At 41.9% G+C, this 20,007-nt stretch overlaps 1 protein-coding gene across 7 annotated transcripts in view; it reads right to left on the bottom strand.

The window, feature by feature from the left end:
- Positions 1–20,007, bottom strand: part of FAM222B (family with sequence similarity 222 member B) — a 54,926-nt gene extending 34,919 nt beyond the window's left edge. For 4 of the 7 annotated variants that reach the window (XM_086360050.1, XM_086360056.1, XM_086360054.1 and 1 more), the window contains exon 1: positions 19,880–20,007. Coding sequence is in view for 1 of the 7 variants with exons in the window: in XM_086360055.1 (XP_086216181.1) it covers positions 19,880–19,905 (26 nt within the window). In the remaining 6 variants the exon portion in view is untranslated. Of the gene's footprint in view, positions 1–1,644; positions 1,905–2,236; positions 2,424–19,879 lie in introns of those variants that run through there. The other 3 variants (XM_086360051.1, XM_086360057.1, XM_086360052.1) reach the window with 2 other exon arrangements.

Below are 20,007 nucleotides of genomic sequence, written 5' to 3'. Positions count from 1 at the left end.
CAAAGTGCACTTTGTTTTATACAATAGCTAGCTGCCAAAGCTTCAAAGTGATTTTTAACAGTTCATTCTCAGTAACAAGTTGGGTAAGACAACATCTGGGGTATTCTCTCTGCCTTTCAATTTAAATATGATTCATTGACTCTTAAGGGATAAATGAGTAATAAACTAAAAACCCAAAATCTAACAAAGGTTTACTATGAATCTACATTTTTTGCACAACTCTGTATTAAGGCTGCTTCAGATTAAAAAAAACAAAACTATAATAAGTTTCCTGATCCCTAGTAAGTTTCCACAATTGAACCGATTTCTTTTCCCATCATCCCTATTCTTTATCATATTTGCTTTTACCCCAAACTGCTCCTTATTGATTAGAGATAAAAATAAACCAATGCAAAGAAGAAACATTAATCCATCTTAAAACTAAAAGAGCTCCAGCATATCAATTCTATCCTCAAAACTGAACTCCATTTAGAACAATTTCTGGAAACTGAACCCGGATTACAAGAATGAACTCTCAACATTTCAATTAATATTTACCAAAGTGCTGCCAAAAAATTGACATTCATCCCTTCTGGCATTCTAGCTCTTTTCTAATCAACATTAGGATAAATCTGGTCCAAACACTTTTGCTGAAAATGCCCAGTTAAAGCAAGTTTACCATGAACAATGCCACTGAAAACACACAACACACACACACATCCTTTGTTGCCATCATAAATTTTGAGTTTTTCCTCTTCAACTGCTATCTTTCCTCTCTGTTAAAAACCGATAAAGAGGTTCCTGATTTTGGCTGAAGATGAACTGTCCTTCAGGAAGAAGGGATCCATAAGCTGTAGAAGCAAAGGAACTCAAAACATAAATATAAATTGTAATGATACAACCACCTGAATTCATGAGGGGGTGCTTTAAAAAAATTAACGACTTAAACAAAATTCATCTGGATTTGTTCAAAGTTTGGTTTTTGACGACAGAAACTAATCCCTCTGAGAGTCTGTGAATGGGAAATATACAGATGGAGAAAAATATGAGACTTTTAAGTTTCAGTAACGGTAAGGAAGTTTGCTTGCTCAAGCTAGGTTTCTCCAACAGGACTGAGTCCTACACAAAGCCGGTGACACTGTACTCGGGAGAGAGACTTTAGAAGAGTTAATCGCTAACTACTATCAGGATTTCCTTTAACCACCATCTGACGGAGGCTGATCCCTCTTTTCACTAGCACCTCCTTCATTTTCAGACTGTTTTTGCTGATTAAGGCAGTCCCAAGTAGGAAAATGGTGAAGACAGCCTTAATGGACACGGATGCAGAACAGTTTCAAAACCCCACTCCTATCCTATAGCCTGTCCTTTTTTTTTTTTTCCCTCCGGCTTACTGCATCAGATGCCAAACAAGAAAGGGCTCCTCTTTTCTCTGTTCATTTTACTACGCGACCGACATCTACACATCAGTAAAAAGAGAGGAGAGTCCTGAATCTCCTTACCCAGCTGCAGGGGTGAGATGAAGGGAGGGAAAGAAGCATGAAGGGCAGAATTAGAAAATCAAAATAAACTGATTAGACGTGGAGCTCTTACTTCCCATTCCATTTCCCCTTTTCTCACAAGGTTAAGTCGGCTGAAGTCGGGGTCGGATAGAAAAAGCACACACACCTTGAGCCCTGGAAGGGAGGTGAGGTTCGCTCCGCAGCGCTCGGTGGGGCTCCGGGCTCCGCCCCGCCCGCCTGGGGCAGCTCAGCCCTCCTCGGCCCCAGACCGGGAGGACGGAAGAGAAGGGGTTTCTAGCGGTCCCGGCAGGGGGAGGGGGAGGCGGCTGCTCCGGGTGCCAGGCTCTCCGAGCGCAGCACTCCGCGGCGCGCCGACACCCCCTCCCCCAGCCGGCTGCCTCTCGCTCCCCTTCGCCGCCGGAAGCCAGCCCCGCCCCCTCAACTCCATCCCGGCCCTCTGCGAGCCCCCTCCAGTCCGCACAGCCAATGGCGAGCCAGGGAGCCAGCAGAGCGACTCACCCGACAGCCAACTGCGGAGGCCCACTGGGAGGTCAGCCGCCAGGGATAGGCCAGCCACCCGCCGCCCCGGCCCCGGCACGGCTCCTCTTTGTTAGAGCTGCCCCTTCGCTCCAGGCCCCCTCCCCAAAGCCGGCAGCTCAGCAGCCCGCAGCTGGGCCAGGTGATGCCAAGCCCCTTCCCCTGCGCCCCCCGCCCCCGCCCTGCCTGGGTGTGAGGAGTGACTCCCATCCAGGCCGTACCTCCGTCAGTGCCTCAGACCTGCATAGCAAGAGCCATCCGGAGACCTTCGACAGCAAAAAGATGCTCCCCAGGCCTCCGCCTCGCCCTTCTTTTCTCAGACTAATCAACTGCACTCCCTCATAACCGTGCATAGATTCAGGTTTGCATATTAGATCAGCTGCACACATCAATCCACCCTGTCTGAAACTCCTGCTTCCCATGACGCAGAAATTAAGGGGGGGGGGGGGGGACGACACATATTGTGAATGTATTTATCTGGAAGTTGGTGCGGTGGGAGAAGGGATACAGTAAGTCACCTGCAACAAACACCATACACACACACACAGCTGGATCCAACCCAGCTCAGATTCAAGCCATCTACATCCAATTAAACCCAAACAAACCACTCCCTCAGCAGGTTTCAGTACAATTAGGAAACAAACATCTAAGTCCTGTTCAAGCCGTTCACCTAATATTAGAAAAAACTCTCAGCAATAGCCAGGCTTCCGCATAACTGGCAGGTTGCATCAACACCTCAATCACTAACGTCAGTGTTAGAAACCTAACACTGCTGGGACGGAATATGCTAAAGACTGTAGAATATTTCCCTAGGTATAGTGGTGAAGCTGTAGAAGGGGTTCGTTCAAGAAAAATAAACCGGGAATGGGGAAGGCAAGTTATTACCTACGCTGTCATTTTTGTCCACAAAGTTCTTGCAACTAATGTTAAGTGTCTACACCACATTCTACAAGTCCACTTAGTTCCCAAGTGCTAATACAACTAAAAAACTAAAGTTAAGTAGCCTTTTCTTATGTGGAGCTCAAAGCATTTCATATATATATGAACCTCAGTGTTCTTGGAAGATGGAAAAGGAGCTTTGTGTCATGCCTATTTAAAAGCCAGTTTGGGACTTCCCTTGTGGCTCAGCTGCTAAAGAATCCGCCTGTAGTGCAGGAGACCTGGGTTCAATCCCTGGGTTGGGAAGATCCCCTGGAGAAGAGAAAGCCTACCCACTGCAGTATTCTGGCCTGGAGAATTCCACGGACTGGGTAGTCCAGGGGTCACAAAGAGTCAGACACGACTGAGCAACTTTCACTCACTCACTCTTGGGACTTCCTTGGTGGTTCAGTGGCTAAGATTCTGCACTTCCAATGCAGGAGGCCCAGGTTTGATCCCTGGTCAGGGAACTAGATTCCACACTTCACAACTAAGAGTTCAGGTGCGGCAACTAAACATCCTGCATGCTGCAACTAAGACCTAGTGCAGCCAAATAAAAAATATTAAAAAAAAAAAAAAAAGGCCAGCCCTTTTTTTCTAACCCAAATTAAAAGACTTGAGCTTAAATAGATTTCTGGAGAAACTTCATTAGTCTCAGAAACTAGGTTCCAGATAAAAAGAACTAAGCGTGAAACATTTTTTATTTTAAATACTGCCCACAAAAGTGTCCCAGATTAGCTAATCAGTCTATTCCCTCCCCATATACACCTGAACTACCAAAAATCCTGAAAAGCACAAAAACAGTTACAACTCTCCATAGTGTTAGTCACTCAGTTGTGTCCAACTCTTTGCAATCAATAGACTGTACCACTGGTCAGAATAGCCATTAAAAAGTCTACAAATAACAAATGCTGGAGAGGATGTGGAGAAAACGAAATCGCCCTACACTGTTGGTAAGAATGTAAATTGCTGAAGCCACTATGGAGGAAAAAAAGAGTATGGCAGTTCCTCAAAAAGCTAAAACTAATAGTTGCCATATGATCCAGTAATTCCACTCTTGGACACACAGCCAGACAAAACTGTAATTTGAAAAGATACATGCACTCCCCTCCATGTTCACAGCAGCACTATTTACAATAGCCAAGACACAGAAGCAGCCCAAATGTCCATTAATAGATAAAGGGATAAAGAAGATGTGGTACATATAAACAGTGGAATACTACTTGGCCAGAAAAAGAATGAAATAATGCCATTTGCAGCAACACAGATGGACCTAGAGATTCTCATACTAAGTGAAGTAAGTCAAAGACAAATACCACAAGACCTATATATGGGGTCTAAAATAAGCAACACAGGACTGGAAAAGGGCAGTTTTCATTCCAATCCCAAAGAAAGGCAATGCCAAAGAATGCTCAAACTACTGCACAATTGCACTCATCTCACACGCTAGTAAAGTAATGCTCAAAATTCTCCAAGCCAGGCTTCAGCAATATGTGAACCGTGAACTTCCTGATGTTCAAGCTGGTTTTAGAAAAGGCAGAGGAACCAGAGATCAAATTGCCAACATCCGCTGGATCATGGAAAAAGCAAGAGAGTTCCAGAAAAACATCTATTTCTGCTTTATTGACTATGCCAAAGCCTTTGACTGTGTGGATCACAATAAACTATGGAAAATTTTGAAAGAGATGGGGATACCAGACCACCTGATCTGCCTTTTGAGAAATCTATATGCAGGTCAGGAAGCAACAGTTAGAACTGGACATGGAACAACAGACTGGTTCCAAACAGGAAAAGGAGTACGTCAAGGCTGTATATTGTCACCCTGCTTATTTAACTTATATGCGGAGTACATCAGGAGAAACGCTGGGCTGGAAGAAGCACAAGCTGGAATCAAGATTGCCGGGAGAAATATCACTAACCTCAGATATGCAGATGACACCACCCTTATGGCAGAAAGTGAAGAGGAACTCAAAAGCCTCTTGATGAAAGTGAAAGAGGAGAGTGAAAAAGTTGGCTTAAAGCTCAACATTCAGAAAACGAAGATCATGGCATCTGGTCCCATCACTTCATGGCAAATAGATGGGGAAACAGTGGAAACAGTGTCAGACTTTATTTTTTTGGGTTCCAAAATCACTGCATATGGTGACTGCAGCCATAAAATTAAAAGACACTTACTCCTTGGAAGGAAAGTTATGACCAACCTAGACAGCATATTCAAAAGCAGAGACATTACTTTGCCAACAAAGGTTTGTCTAGTCAAGGCTATGGTTTTTCCTGTGGTCATGTATGGATGTGAGAGTTGGACTGTGAAGAACGATGAGCGCCGAAGAATTGATGCTTTTGAACTGTGGTGTTGGAGAAGACTCCTGAGAGTCCCTTGGACTGCAAGGAGATCCAACCAGTCCATTCTGAAGGAGATCAGCCCTGGGATTTCTTTGGAAGGAATGATGCTAAAGCTGAAACTTCAGTACTTTGGCCACCTCATGCGAAGAGTTGACTCATTGGAAAAGACCCTGATGCTGGGAGGGATTGGGGGCAGGAGGAGAAGGGGAAGACAGAGCATGAGATGGCTGGATGGCATCACTGACTCAATGGACGTGAGTCTGGGTGAACTCCGGGAGGTGGTGATGGACAGGGAGGCCTGGCGTGCTGCAATTCATGGGGTCCCAAAGAGTTGGACACGACTGAGCGACTGAACTGAACTGAACTGAAAATAAGCAAATGAATTTATTTACAAAACAGAAATAGACTCACCGACATAGACAGCAGACTTGAGGTTGCCGAGGGCGAGGGCAGAGGGGAGGGATGGACTGGAACTGTGGGGTTAGGAGATGCAAACTATCATATGCAGAATGAATACACAGCAAGGTCATACTGGATACAGCACAGGGAACTGTATCCAATATCCTGTAATAACCATATGGCAAAGGAAAAAAACCTTTGTTCTTAAAAAATAAATAAGCAAATAAAAAGGCATTTTTCCCCATAAAGACCTGCCAGTGCCATTTTATAAAATTCAAACACCCAAAAGACAGAACACAGACTTTGGTAAGAAAATTTATTACTTACTAGACTTAAAGAGAACAGATCTGAAAAAACAAGTGTGAGAGCTATCCGGGAGGGGAAAAAAAGACAATGCCTTGACTATTATTTCAATGTAGCAAGGTATTAACATTTTTTTAACTGGCTGCACTTTCTCTTTCAGACACTAGAGGGAAGTATAAACTCCATTCACTGTATTTGGGAATTCAATTTATTCATTTATTCACTCACTCTGGTTTCCCTGGTGGTTCAGACAGTAAAGGATCGGCTTGCAATGCAGGAGACCTGGGCTCGATCCCTAGGTTGGGAAGATCCCCTGGAGGAGGGCATGGCAACTCACTCCAGTATTCTTGCCTGGAGAATCACCACAGAGGAGTCTGGCCGGCTACACTCCATGGGGTCGCAAAGCGTCCGAGGCAACTAAGCACACATTCATTCACTCATTCACCACATATTTACTGCATTCCTTGTTGTTGTTGTTCAGCTGCTAAACTGTGTCCAGCTCTTTGCAACCCCACGGACGGCAGCATGCCAGGCTCCTCTGTCCTCCACTATCTCCTTGAGTTTGCTTAAATTCATGTTGATTGAGTCAGTGACACTACCTAACCACTACTGCATTACTACATACCAGGAACATTATAGACCCCAAAGACAAAAAAACGAATAAGCTACAATCTCTGTCTTCAAGGTGCTTACTCTAGTGAAGGAAGACACCAGTTTAACAACAACCAAAAAAAGGCCACCACGACAAAGAATGCACATGAGAACCAAACCCCAACTTTTGCAAGACTGTGGGTTTGGGAAGGACAGCTTGTCAGAGGGAGGGAAAGAACATGTATCCATATAACCATTCATACTAGACAAACAAGATTACTCCAACTGGCTTATTCTCATATTAACTATATTCCCATCTTAATTTAAATGGAAATACCTACACTTAGAAAGTATCTTTAAACTGTTATCTACAGAAAGTAGGAGAATGAGGCATTAACATGTGTGGAAGATTTGCTAAAATATCTGGTTGGCTAGGTTTCAAAATCAATTGTACCCAGTTTAAAAGCACGAAGGTAACAGATACAGTTGGAGTTAAGATTGCTTACAGGATTATAAAAATTCTTATTTGAAATCAGGGTAAATTACACTATACCCCCTGACAAGAGCATGTCAGTATAAATAAGTCCAAGTTTCCTGAGTGTGTTCTGTCTTCACAAGTTACGTTTCCCAAATTAGGAAACAGAATACTCTGAAAATTAGCTTCCACCAATGCTTGTGGAAAGCCTCTGTAGAAAGACATCTTAGTTGGCAAATCATTTCTCCACCTAAATAATTTAAGCCTACATAGGAAAGACAAAAACTTTAGCTGATAAAGCAGAATTAAAACTCAAAGTCACCAAAAGGGCAATGGAAACTTCCGTGTGGTGTCCTTTTCCCTAATCCTCAAAATGACTGCTGCATCTTTTGCTATGGTTTGGGATGTGTGGATTGTGTGTACTGGGGGTGGAGAGTTGGAGAGAAGGAACAAGTTGTTGATTTCTCATACTGATGGAGCACAGCACATGGTAGAAAAAGTAAAAGCCAACATCCTGAAAAAAGTTTCACACACATACACAAAATGAGACAGCAAACTTGTGAATCAAGCATGATTTGGCATCTTTAAATGCACAGCCAATTCTCCTCCAGTGCCAAAGCCAATGGCTTCTCCTGTAGATAAAATGGCACAGTTCCTGAAAAAGCCCTGGACGCTGTTTCCCCACAATCCTATAATCTGTCAGAAGACAGAAAACAAAAAGAAGGCTCTGCCAGCCAGAAAAAGCAAATTATAACCAACACAGAGCCAACACTTTACTTCAGACAGAAGGAGCTTTTCTATGCGTCTTTGGAAGGAGAGAGACAAAAGAAGCTTACCATTGCTCAAATAACCACGGCAAACATTTCAACCAAATATCATCTGGGATAAGCATTTGATGCAATAGCCTGCTTTCTTACTTCTTATACAGTCTTAAAGAATATCTGCAGCATTTACGATAAAGAATTGGACACAAAATACAAAGAACTTATACAAGTCAATAAGAAACAGAAACAACCGAAAGGGAAAACTGTGTGAAATACAGAAGCTGTGTGAAATACCTACTCTGGGAAAGAAACAGTTAAGTAGAATGGATACCTGTAGGTCAACCACAAATCAAATTTGAAGGAACTAAAATAAGAATTTAAGATGAACCTTTACCTATGAATCTGAAGGCAATCCCTGAGTTTACAATGAGCAAAGCAGATGATGGAAGCAAGAAGCAGAAAGCCTAAATACAACCTCATAAGTAAATCTTCTCCAAGAAAGAAAGCTTACTCACTCAAATGTCTTTGCTGGGGAAGCAGACCATTCAGGGACCCCCTTTCCAAACACCAAATGCAGAAATAGAGCTTATAATGTCTGGGTGTGGCAAAAACAAGTACACAAGTACAGGCTTCCCATCAGAGAGAAACAGAACCTAAACCTTTTACTTGTCCTTGATACAAAGAGGTAATGGATTGTGGAACTGAAATTAAAAAAAAAAAAAAAAGATTCAATTCCAACCTACATACCTACATAAAGCTAAGAACTTCACGCCAGTTTGTTTTCAAATTGGCAATACATAGGTCCCCACTGGAAAAAAAAAAAGGGGAGGGGGGCTTCCCTGGCACTCAGTTGGTGAAGAATCTGCCTGCAATGCAGGAGACCCAGGTTCAGTCTTTGGGTGGGGAAGATTCCCTGGAGAAGGGAATGGCAACCCACTCCAGTATTCTTGCCTGGGAAATACCATGGAAGAGCCTGGTGGGATCACATGGGATCACAAAAAGTCGGACATGACTTAGCAACTAAATTACCACCACTGGAAAAAAACAATACACAAGATCCCAACTGAGCTGTCAGCAGGGTAAAGTTCCAAGGAGACTATTGCTTAACCATTTCCCTTATCATTTTAAACATCAAAAGAACCACATCACAGTTTTTCTCCATTGTTAATGCCACTTTAGAGGCTGAGAAAAATTTAGTTCATCAGATTCAAATTTCAGACATTTCCTCAGTACATTATAGGTAATGATGCCACTGAGTCTATATTTAGACGCAGGTGTGGAACAAGGAGTGCCAGTTTTGCCTGAAATGGCACCATGTCCCTCTTTAAATTCTAACTGCAGCCATCACCTAAGCCTGCATTAAAATGTCTATATGGTGTCGCCTAAAATAAATTAAAATGCTTTTTCAATGCTTTTTTTGAGTGGTTCTATTGATTGACTGTGACATTTTAAACATAGATAATAAATCACTCCCACCAGTCCTTTAAACAGTCAGCATTTTAACTGCTGTAGGGTGGCCCTCACAGCCTCACTTGAATCAAAAAGCCAAGATGGTAAAAACTTTTGTCATATGAATCCTCTAAAATGGTAACATAATAAACCTTTGGGCAATAATCTCTTTAATAAAAAGTTGTGTCATCATGGTTCCATTATTGCTACATTTCAGAAGTTAGGATAGCAGCCTTTTTCCAAATCCTGAGTTATTTTCTCTGCAAATAGTATTTGTAAAAATATATCACCTTTCTCAAAAAGAACTTAAGGGCTCTAACAGACAGTATGTTGCTAATTTTCACAACATCCCAATAAAGAACTATTATTTAGCATTTATATCACACTTTAACTTGCAAAAGTGTTTTACAATTATTTTCATTAGTAGTCATGCCTCACAACCGCCCACTGAGCTAAACTGGTCCTGTTATCCTCATCTGACAGCTGAGAAAACTGATGTGTCGTAAGGCCAAGGTCAAGTCAGTCTGCTTTTCCAAGACCAGGAACCTGATCCTTAAAGGCAGTCTCATTCATTCAGCAGTGTATGTGTATTGCTTGTAATGCTCACTAAACTCGGCTTTTAGAAAACAGAAATCTACCTAAAATGATGGTAAAAAAACACTAAAATTGTAATGCTTTGATGAAAATATATAACCACACTGGAATACAAATAGGTAAGGATTTAGTAATACGGACACAGCAAGTTTTTAGAAATAGCCTCCCAAAACCTCAATGTCATCATACAAAACTGAAATGCTTTTCACCTCATTTGCTCCCTCCAGTCTGTCTCCACCATTCCAATGAGTAATTCTACTCAAGATTACCAATAATCTCTAGGTTGCCAAATCCCCCACAGGTACGCCTCTGCTCTTCTCTGAGACAGCATTTGATATCATAACATGCTCTCCTCCTTTCTTTCCATATTCTTTACTTGGCTTCCATAACATCATTCTTTCAGGTTTTCCTCCTACCTCACTGGCTGGTCCTCTGTCAGACCTCTCTTCTCTAGACACAAACCATTCTAAGTGACTGCCTGATTGAATTCCACGACTTCAAATTCTATCTACGGGTTGATGATCTCCGACTCTACAATTCCAGCCCAGACTTCTCCCTGGAACGCCAGGCTTTTCTACCCAACTATACTATAGCTCCAGGTGGCTATCTAACAAACAGCTCAAACTTGACATGACCAAAACAGAATTCCTGACAAATATATTTTGCCACAGTCCTACCCATCTCAATAATCACCATTTACCTATCTAGTTCTCAAGCCAATAAATGCAGAACCTATGCATGATTTCTCACTCTGCCTCACTCCCTCTGGCTACTGACAATCCCTGAGCAAGCCCTGTCAACTTCACTTCCAAAAGATATCCCAAATCCTTCTACCTTTCTACAGTTCTTCAGCCATCTCCCCAGTCCTAGTCACCATCAACTCGTCTGATTTAGTACAACAGCCTCGTAAACTAGTCCCCTTGCCTCCACTCTTGACCCCTCTACAATCCAGTTTCACATAGTAACCAGAGTAATAACTTTTTAAAATTACTAATCAACTCACATCATATCCCTACTTAAAACTGTCCAAAGGAAGCAGACCATTCGAGCTGTCAATGTCATCTGCCTTCTGGCCTCTTGCACCATCTCCCTCTCACTCACCATATTCAAAGCCACATTGGCCTTATTTCTGCTCCTCTAACATATCAAACACTACCGTGGGCAAGAATCCCTCAGAAGAAATGGAGCAGCCATCACAGTCAACAAAAGAATCTGAAATGCAGTACTTGGATGCAATCTCAAAAACAACAGAATGATCTCTGTTGTTTCCAAGGCAAACCATTCAATATCACAGTAATCCAAGTCTATGCCCTGACCAATAATGCTGAAGAAGCTGAAGTTGAACGGTTCTATGAAGACCTACAAGACCTTCTAGAACTAAAACCCAAAAAAGATGTCCTTTTCTCCTTTGCCTTTCGATTCTCTACCTTTCATAGCTTCTCTACTTTTCATACTGTTTGTAAGACCTCCTCAGATAACCATTTTGCCTTTTTCCATTTCTTTCTCTTGGGGATGGTCTTGATCACTGCCTCCTGTACAATGTCAGAACCTGGCATCTGGTCCCATCACTTCATGGCAAATAGATGGGAAACAATTGAAACAGTGACAGAATTTATTTTGGGGGGCTCCCAAATCACTGCAGATGGTGATTGCAGCCATAAAATTAAAAGACACTTGCTCCTTGGAAGAAAAGTTATTACCAACCTAGACAGCATATTAAAAAGCAGAGACATTACTTTGCCAACAAAGGTCCTTCTAGTCAAGGCTATGGTTTTTCCAGTAGTCATGTACGGATGTGAGAGTTGGACCATAAAGAAAGCTGAACACAGAAGAATTGATGCTTCTGAATTGTGGTGTTGGAGAAGACTCTTGAGAGTCCCTTGGACTGCAAGGAGATCCAACCAGTCCATCCTAAAGGAAATCAGTCCTGAATATTCATTGGAAGGACTAATGCTGAAGCTGAAACTCCAATACTCTGGCCACCTGATGCGAAGAACTGACTCACTTAAAAAGACCCTGAGGCTGGGAAAGATTGAAGGCGGGAGAAGGGGATGACAGAGGATGAGATGGTTGGATGGCATCACCGACTCAATGGACATGAGTTTGAGTAAACTCCGGAAGATGGTGATGGACAGGGAGGCCTGGCGTGCTGCAGTCCATGGGGTTGAAAAGAGTCAGACACGACTGAGCGACTGAACTGAACTGAATATATAGAATTAATTCCTCTTTAGCTTTGCACTGCAATGTTTGATCTGCTAATCTTGGTATATATCCTCCTGGGTTTTAAATGCCATACCTTCAGAGAGGCATTCCATATTCCCTATTCTCCCAATCTTAAGTAGCTATCCATTCATCCTCTAATATATCACTCTATTTTAATGCTCTGCAACTGATTTTTTTGGGGCTGTTGGTTGTCTGTTTACCCTCCTAGAATGTCAGCTCCATAAGAGCAGTGTATGCCTTTGTTCACCAGTGTATGGTTAGTGCCCAACACATTCTATCAACTCAATAAATTTGACAAGCTTACTTGTTAGGAGAGGGTAAAAAAGACATAACCTGGGACCTTCCCTGGACCTAACCTGGGTCCAGTAGCTTAACACTCGTGCTCCTAATAGAGGGGGCCTGGGTTCAATCTCTGGTTAGGGACCTAGATTCCACGTGCTGCAACTAAAGATTTTGCATGCCACAATGAAGAGCAAAGATCCTGCTGCCATAACCAAGAATAGGTGCAGCCAAATACATTAAATACTTTTTTAAAAAAGACATAACCCGTATCCACAAAGAGCTCACAATCCAACTGAGGAAACAAAACATTTAAATAGTAAGTGTAATGATAACAGGATACTAAAATATCACAGCAGCCTAGAAGCAGGAATGATTAATTCTGCTTTGAAAACTAGGAAGACGTCACAGAAGAAATGAACTATGAGCTAAATCCTAAAGATTAATTAGGAGATTCACTAGATTATTGGTTATGTTTGTCTGCTTGTTTTAGAAGTGTCCTTTGAGCAAAAATAGGATGAAGAAAGGAGGAAGGAAAATGAAATCAAGCATCTGCTGTGTATGAGGCACTGTGGGTAATGAAGGGTCTTAAAGGGAAAGGGAATAAGTAGTCTCTTGTGACTGGGTGGTAGACTGACAGAAGGGTGATAAGACCTGAGACATACAGACCAGTTAAGAGGTTACTGCAAGTGTCCAAGTGAGAAATGAAAATGGTCTAATCCAAGACTGTGGCAACAGGTGTGGGAACAAAAAGGTAGATTTAGGAGACCTCAAAGGTTAAAATCAGACTCGTATCAACCAGATACGAGTGATGAAGGAAAAGAACTAAGGTCAAGTCCAGAGTTTTTTATTTAGGCAACTGTGTGGCTATTCAAGTTCAGTTCAGTCGCTCAGTCGAGTCCAACTCTTTGCAACCCCATGAATCGCAGCACGCCAGGCCTCCCTGTCCATTTTTAAATAGGAAAGATCTCAATGAATACATGAAGAGATGGAGAGCAAAGCTATAAATTAAACGGTAAGTAGTAGATATATGAAAATCATTCTGTACGAACCTATTTGGATACTGTTCCAAACAGTTGAAAAATTACTGAGGTAACTGGGGGAAATGTGAAAACTAACTGGATAACTGATGCTACTAAGAAATGCTTGCCAAAAAAAAAGAAATGCTTGCTAATTTTTGGTGGAATTTCTTTTTAGTCCTTATCTTTTAAAGCTACATACTGAAATATTTATTCATGAGATTATGATATTCTGGATTTTAAAAAAATAATGTAGGTGGGTTAGTGGGTACAGGCTATACAGATGGAACAAGCTGGGCATGAGCTGACACTTACTGTAGCTGTAGCAGGGTGATAGGGGTTTCTTATGATGTTCTGTCTACTCTTGCACTTATTTAAATTTTTCCATAATAAAGAGGTAAAAAAGAAAAAATGCTACCATTTTTTTTCACTAAGATGAGAGGTTTTGTGTTTTATTCTTTGCAACCTAAAAGCTGATAATTTAAGCCAAAGGTATAACGCATTAAAAAACGTAAAGATAAGTATGAACTACTATTGAGAAAGTACCGAGTGCCACATTCTCATTTAGCCAATCTCTCCAGACAATGTGAATCATCAACACATTAAGCAACTGGACCTTAGACTCAGGGTCATTACACTGGCTTTAACTGTTACTTACACCCTAAATGATTTCTAGGTCTGCATCTCCATTCTACAGAGATTCTAACGCTTTCTACTGAACTCAAGATCCAAATATCCAAAACCCTGTTAGACATTTGCTCCTGGATTTCCCAGACATCTCAAATCTGACATACCAAAATCGAACTCATTTTCCCTCAAATGGGAACACCCTCTTACTCCTCTCTTCCCTATCTCAGTTAATGACATGACCATCCACTTAGTTGCCCAAGCAAGTAATTTTAAATCCATCTTGGACAACTTCTCCCTGACACCTTCCTCAACAGAAAGTCAGTAAGATCCTTCTAGTCAGACTCCTAAAAAGCTGTTTAATCTGTCTACAATTCCAGTACCTGAGGTCTTCAATATCTTTCAAACGACCATCACACCAGTCTCATAACCGTCTCCCTGCAGCCAATTTCTCCTTTTAAAAATCTAACTTCCATACTTTTCATTTTACTGAAGTATAGTTGATTTACAATGTTGTGTTAATTTCTGCTATACAGCAAAGTGATTCAGTTACCTGTATATAGAGAAAAATATAGAGATATCCGTTTTCATATTCTTTACCATTCTGGTTTATCACAGGATACTGAATATAGTTTCCTGTGCTATACAGTAGGAACCAGTTGTTTATCCATCAGTGTTACTTTTTCTAAATAGTGATCTAAACTCTCCCACGACTGCCTAGCACCTACAAAAGAAAATTCAGACCCCTCAATAAGACCATCCATAATCGGGCTGCAACCCATCTTTTACCTCACTTCCTTCCACTCCTACCTCGTACCCCTTGACCTACGCACATTAAACCACTGGCCTTCCCAGTATAGACTCGTAGCTTTGTGCAAGTTGCTCTCCACGCTTGAAGTACTATCTTCTCCAATCCTTTTCTGTTGAAGCAGCCAAATAGCATTCATTCCTCAAGACCTGATCGATTCTTCCTCCAGGAAGCCTTCTCCAACCTTCCTTTCCTACCACCAGGCAGAACCAGGGCTCCTATTACTCTTAGTAGAGATCTCTATGACAGCACTTTACTATACTGGTACGTTTCATAACTATGTATTTGTCAGTCTCCAATTAAAATGTGAGCATCTTAAAAACACAGATCACGTCATTCACATTTTAATTCCCAATATCTACCACAATGCCTAACACAAAGTAGGCACTTCAATGTTTGCTGAATCTGATTGCTGAGGATTATCACCAACATTTTTCAATGAGACTAGAGTCTAAAAATTTAAAGAGTTGTTTTGGCTTACTGGTGAAAAAAAAAAAAAGACACTACAGAAATTCATACTTTATGGTATTTTTGGTTTTATATATTTTTCCCAAATTGTTTCAGGGTTAGTCACTAGAAAATTAGTACCAAAGTCTTTTCTCCTGGGTGAGTCTTTTACTATTATTATTTTGGCTATGCTGCACAGCATGTGGGATTTTAGTTCCCTGACCAGGGATCAAACCTGTGTCCCCTGCAATCCTGCAGTGGATGTGCAGAGTCCTAACCACTGGACCACCTGGGAATTCCCTTAAGTCTTTTTTTTTTTTTTTTTTTTAATCACCAACCCTTGAGTAAATATTATCTCACTCCTTAAATGACCTATGTTTTCCCATGAAACAGTCACTCCAGTGCTGAATCAAATCAACATTTTGTAACTGAGCTATCAAATCGAGTATTTATTATTCTCCTTGTATTAAATCTATCTTTAATAAAATTTAGCATTTTTCCTCTCAAGTTGTATTCACTCTTTTCACTCCTGAGTTGTAAAGCTCTAAAAGGGACACAATCAAGACCTTGACAGGCAGTGAAAAGACAGGAATAGGTATTAAAAACACTTCTCTGCCAAGAAAGCACTCACCTCACACCAAGAGTACAGCGACTTCACACTTATCCCCTCTCTGGTCAGCTGTAAGGCTTCAGCCCTTCCCCTGCCATTTCACTTCTCACACATACTCTCACTTCTCAGTTTACTGTATCAGAACCATCTATTTAGAGTTGTGGTAATATTTTAGGAGTTTAAATCCAAGAATTAGGCTCATGACGCTTCTGAAAATGTTCCAAGCTTCCTGTCCTGCTCTGCTGCATTAGACAATGTTGCTCTGCCAAAGTCTTAGCTCATTTCCTCCTGCTGGTTGCCCTGATACGGTGGTACACATCAATAATGCCCTCCCCTTTCCCATTTGCAGACCTCACTGTCCGATTGGAATGTCCTGTCGTCCATGTCCATCTGTGAGGGCCTATCAAACAGGTTCGATGCAGTAGAGGCCTTTACTGACAATACCTGAATCCAGCCCTTCCATCAACTCTTACTCCATCATTTTTTTGGGGGGCCATGAGCATTCAAGATCTTAGTTCCCTGATCAGGAATCATACCAGCAGCCCATGCAGTGGAAGTTCTCAGTCTTAACTACTGGACCACCGGGGAAGTCCTTCCATCAATTCTAAGACAGGCTTTTTTCCACCACATTTCTCCAAAAAACATGATGCAACTGACGGCATGCCAGTCTCATTAGTAGCATTTCTTCTTCCTTAGTGGTATGCAAAATAACTGTGAGACTTACAATCACTGGCACGGTGGATTTGATGAAATAAGGTATTGAATTCCATTATAATTACTTTGTATAGTTCTGTTTCCTTCACTAGACTGTGAACTAGCAGAGGGCAGGGGCTAGGTCATCATCAACTCTGACCTGTGATTTGGGCACAAAGAGTGAGTATATCCAACGAACACTAGTAATAATTAACATTCATTTAGCATTTACTAAGTGTCAGGTACCATTCTAAACACTTTGTATGTATTAACACATTTAACCTTCACAACAACCTCGTGAAGTAAGTACAATTATCTTTGGTTTATAGATGAGGAAACAGGCAAAGATACGTGAGTAAGCTTATTCAAAGATACACAAAGTTGCACAAGATTTGAACCCAAGTTTGCTGATTACATACTGTTATTATTTTCCCTTCGGCAAATATTAACAAGCAGGTACTCTAAGCCAACAGCCGTGCTAAATAAATAAACACTGGTAAGCAAACCCTGCTCTTCAAAAGGGTCCTCTGAATCACAGGTCCATTCTTGAATCCTTTACCCTCCAAACATCACAATCAACTTACAGATTCACTAAGTTAAACCCACTTTTCTCACAACATTGTAAATCAACTCTACTTCAATTTAAAAACTGAGTAAATAAAAAATAAACAAATCCACTATCCTCTTTACTTTCCCTTTTAAACATTTTCTCATACAGTATTCCTTTAAAGTTGTTAGCACTCTATCAAGAACCAAAACAAATGACAAAAAAAAATCCTTCTGCTCTTATTATTAATTAGTGGTTATAAAAATATCACAAAAGAGACTTCAGCTAAGGAATGGGCGGCAAGATCAGAAAGGATCTGAAGAAACAAAGGTTCTGTTTGCAAGCAAATATTCTCAGTAAAAGAAAAAGAGAGGGAGGTAAAAACACCATAATTTTGTTTTTAAATAGACTGCTTTAAAAAGGGTTCCCCCGAGGCATGAAATGTTTGCTTTTTTTTAAGAAAAATGATTCATTTTATCAGAATGAACACGAGCTGGTAAACCTTATTCCTTTTATTTTAGCTCTTGTAACAGGCAATCAAGGCACTGACCATCCCCTTTCTCTCCCTCAGGGGAAGACTCCCTGTTCTGTAACAGTAATCTACTACATAAAAGGAACCACAAACAGGAAAGAGAATAGAAGGAGAGGACAGGAAATTCTCATCACAGCTGAACAAACCTCTATCATTTTAACGTAATAGGGATGGCATTTATGGACTTGTCTGAACTGATGGAAATTTCCAATAGAGGGGAAAATGCATCATCAAAATTAAAAACAAACGTCCAACTATTAGAAATAAGATGGTTAGTTCTAACATTTTTACACCTCTACTTCATCTTCCATGTGATAGACAAAGAATGAATTTGAATCCTGTAAATGACCTATGATAACAGTAACACTTTCTTTTTAAACTATCCTCTAAATAAGAAAAAGAAACTATCCTCTATTATGGACAGAGAATTTATTGGAAAAGCCAAGCAACTAGAGCAAAAAGTTTAAAATGATCTATTACTGTGTATTTCCAAGAAAGAGAAGTAAAACACATTTGACCAGACTGAGAAGTTAAAGGCAATGAGGGTTCATTTCCCCCTTCCTATAAAATAATTCATTCTCCTTATCTGTGAACCTTCAAGGATCTAATACAGCTACTCCTTACCTTTGGTCAGATGAAAGATAAATCACTCACTAATTTCCAAAAGACCTTGCCATTTCAAGCTCTCCATCCTCAGAGCTGGCAGAGCTGAAGCATCATCTCTTTCCGTCCTTTTGAAAGGAGTTTCACCTCTTTTTCAAAAGCTGTGACTAGAAAGCCATTTTCTCTCTCTCCAAGTACACAGTTTAACTCTGTCCTCTGCTTTGTCTACCCTAAACAACGAGAACGACGACAAAGCCTCAGGAGTGCTCCTTCGGCCCCTTAGAAACAAACCAGCCACCTCTCAGGCTTTTGCACAGCTGCTTCTGTCTTTCTCTGAGAGTCATTCCACCCTGGAGGTTTCCACAATCAGGGTAACAAAAAGTGGAGCCTAAAAGCGGCTATATGCTATCTGACCTCCAAAACAGACACAGCGCCTTGGGGAAACCAGAGACTCTTGCAAAGAAAAACTTTTTTACAATTAAAAAAATAACAAACTGGGAAAACAAAATGTATTTGCACATCCCTCACCGTGCACCCCTCCCAGTTTGTCTCAAACTATTTTTTTTTTTTCAACTCATAATAAAGCAGGTTAGTACCAACTATGCTACAAGGGAACCGAATAGGCTGTGTTCATAAAGCATTTAACAGACTGGCCTTCCATTCTCTATTGCCTCCCTCTTGGGTGAGGAGCTACATACCATTTGTTAAAAAAAAAAAAAAAATGCCTGAAAGTACGGCATTTTTCCTACACAAGTCTGTCTGATGGCTAATGTGTCACATCACAGAACAAACTGGTATTTCTGCACAGGATCTGCTGAGCCGATAAAGAAAACACGTCTGTGCCGATTGCTTTTACAAACAACATGCTTCGCCTTGACAAAGAAATCAGTCATTCCATTAATAACGGTAAAATCTAAAATCCAGTGATACTGCTGGTGATACAGCAACCTCGACACAGTACTCACAATTTACAGTTTTTATAAACGAACTCAATCATATACGTGATGCTTACAAGATGAAACACATTACATCTTCCGAAGGTTCAGAAAGGTTAAGTGGGACCTGCCCAAGGTTATCTATCAGCTTTATCCAGCGATGGACGTGGATTCGAACCAGTCGGACGCTAAGCTCCTAGCTCTTTTCCCTAGACCCCTCCCAGCTTTAAAAGACCCCCATCCTCTACCCAGAGTAGCCTCTTACTCCGGACGACCGGCTCTTCCCCGCCTGGACCAGAGTTGTCTTCTTCAGCTCCAGCAGGGCTTTCATCCTCCACTACCCTTCCCCCCCCCTCCCCCCCGAGATCATTCTCTGAAAGAAGCGGAAAGGGAGAGGCGACCGAAAGCTTCTGGGGGAAGGGACGATGACACACGGGGGAGCGCGGGACACTGCCCCTGCGGTGGGCTCCTTCAGTCTGCAGCGCGCACCTCCCGACCTCCCCGAAGCCGTCCAGCCCTGGCGCTGGCGAGCTGACCACAGTGCCCCGAATCCTCCCATCATCACCTCAAACTGTCCCTCCCCCACGCCCCTTCGCCTCCGACAGGCAGAGCCCACCCCCACCCCCCAAGTCGAAGTATCCCTCCACCAGGAGTACCCCTCCACCTCTCCCTCCTGTCTCCCACCCTGCTCCCACCACCACTCACTGTCGGTGACTGGGCCCGGCCCTCATGGCTGCTCCGTTGCCGCCCGCCGCCGCCACCGCTGCTACACGCCCCGGCCCCTCAGTCACCGCCGCCGCCGTCGGGACTTGCCGGGAGCCGCTCCTGCGCCT

Source organism: Bos grunniens, chromosome 19 (assembly GCF_055505025.1).
Source record: "Bos grunniens cultivar Pamir isolate PY7600 chromosome 19, Bosgru_T2T1.0, whole genome shotgun sequence".
Lineage (NCBI taxonomy): Eukaryota > Metazoa > Chordata > Mammalia > Artiodactyla > Bovidae > Bos > Bos grunniens.
Note: the sequence above shows the minus strand (reverse complement) of the source record. Positions and strands in the feature narration are given on the sequence as shown.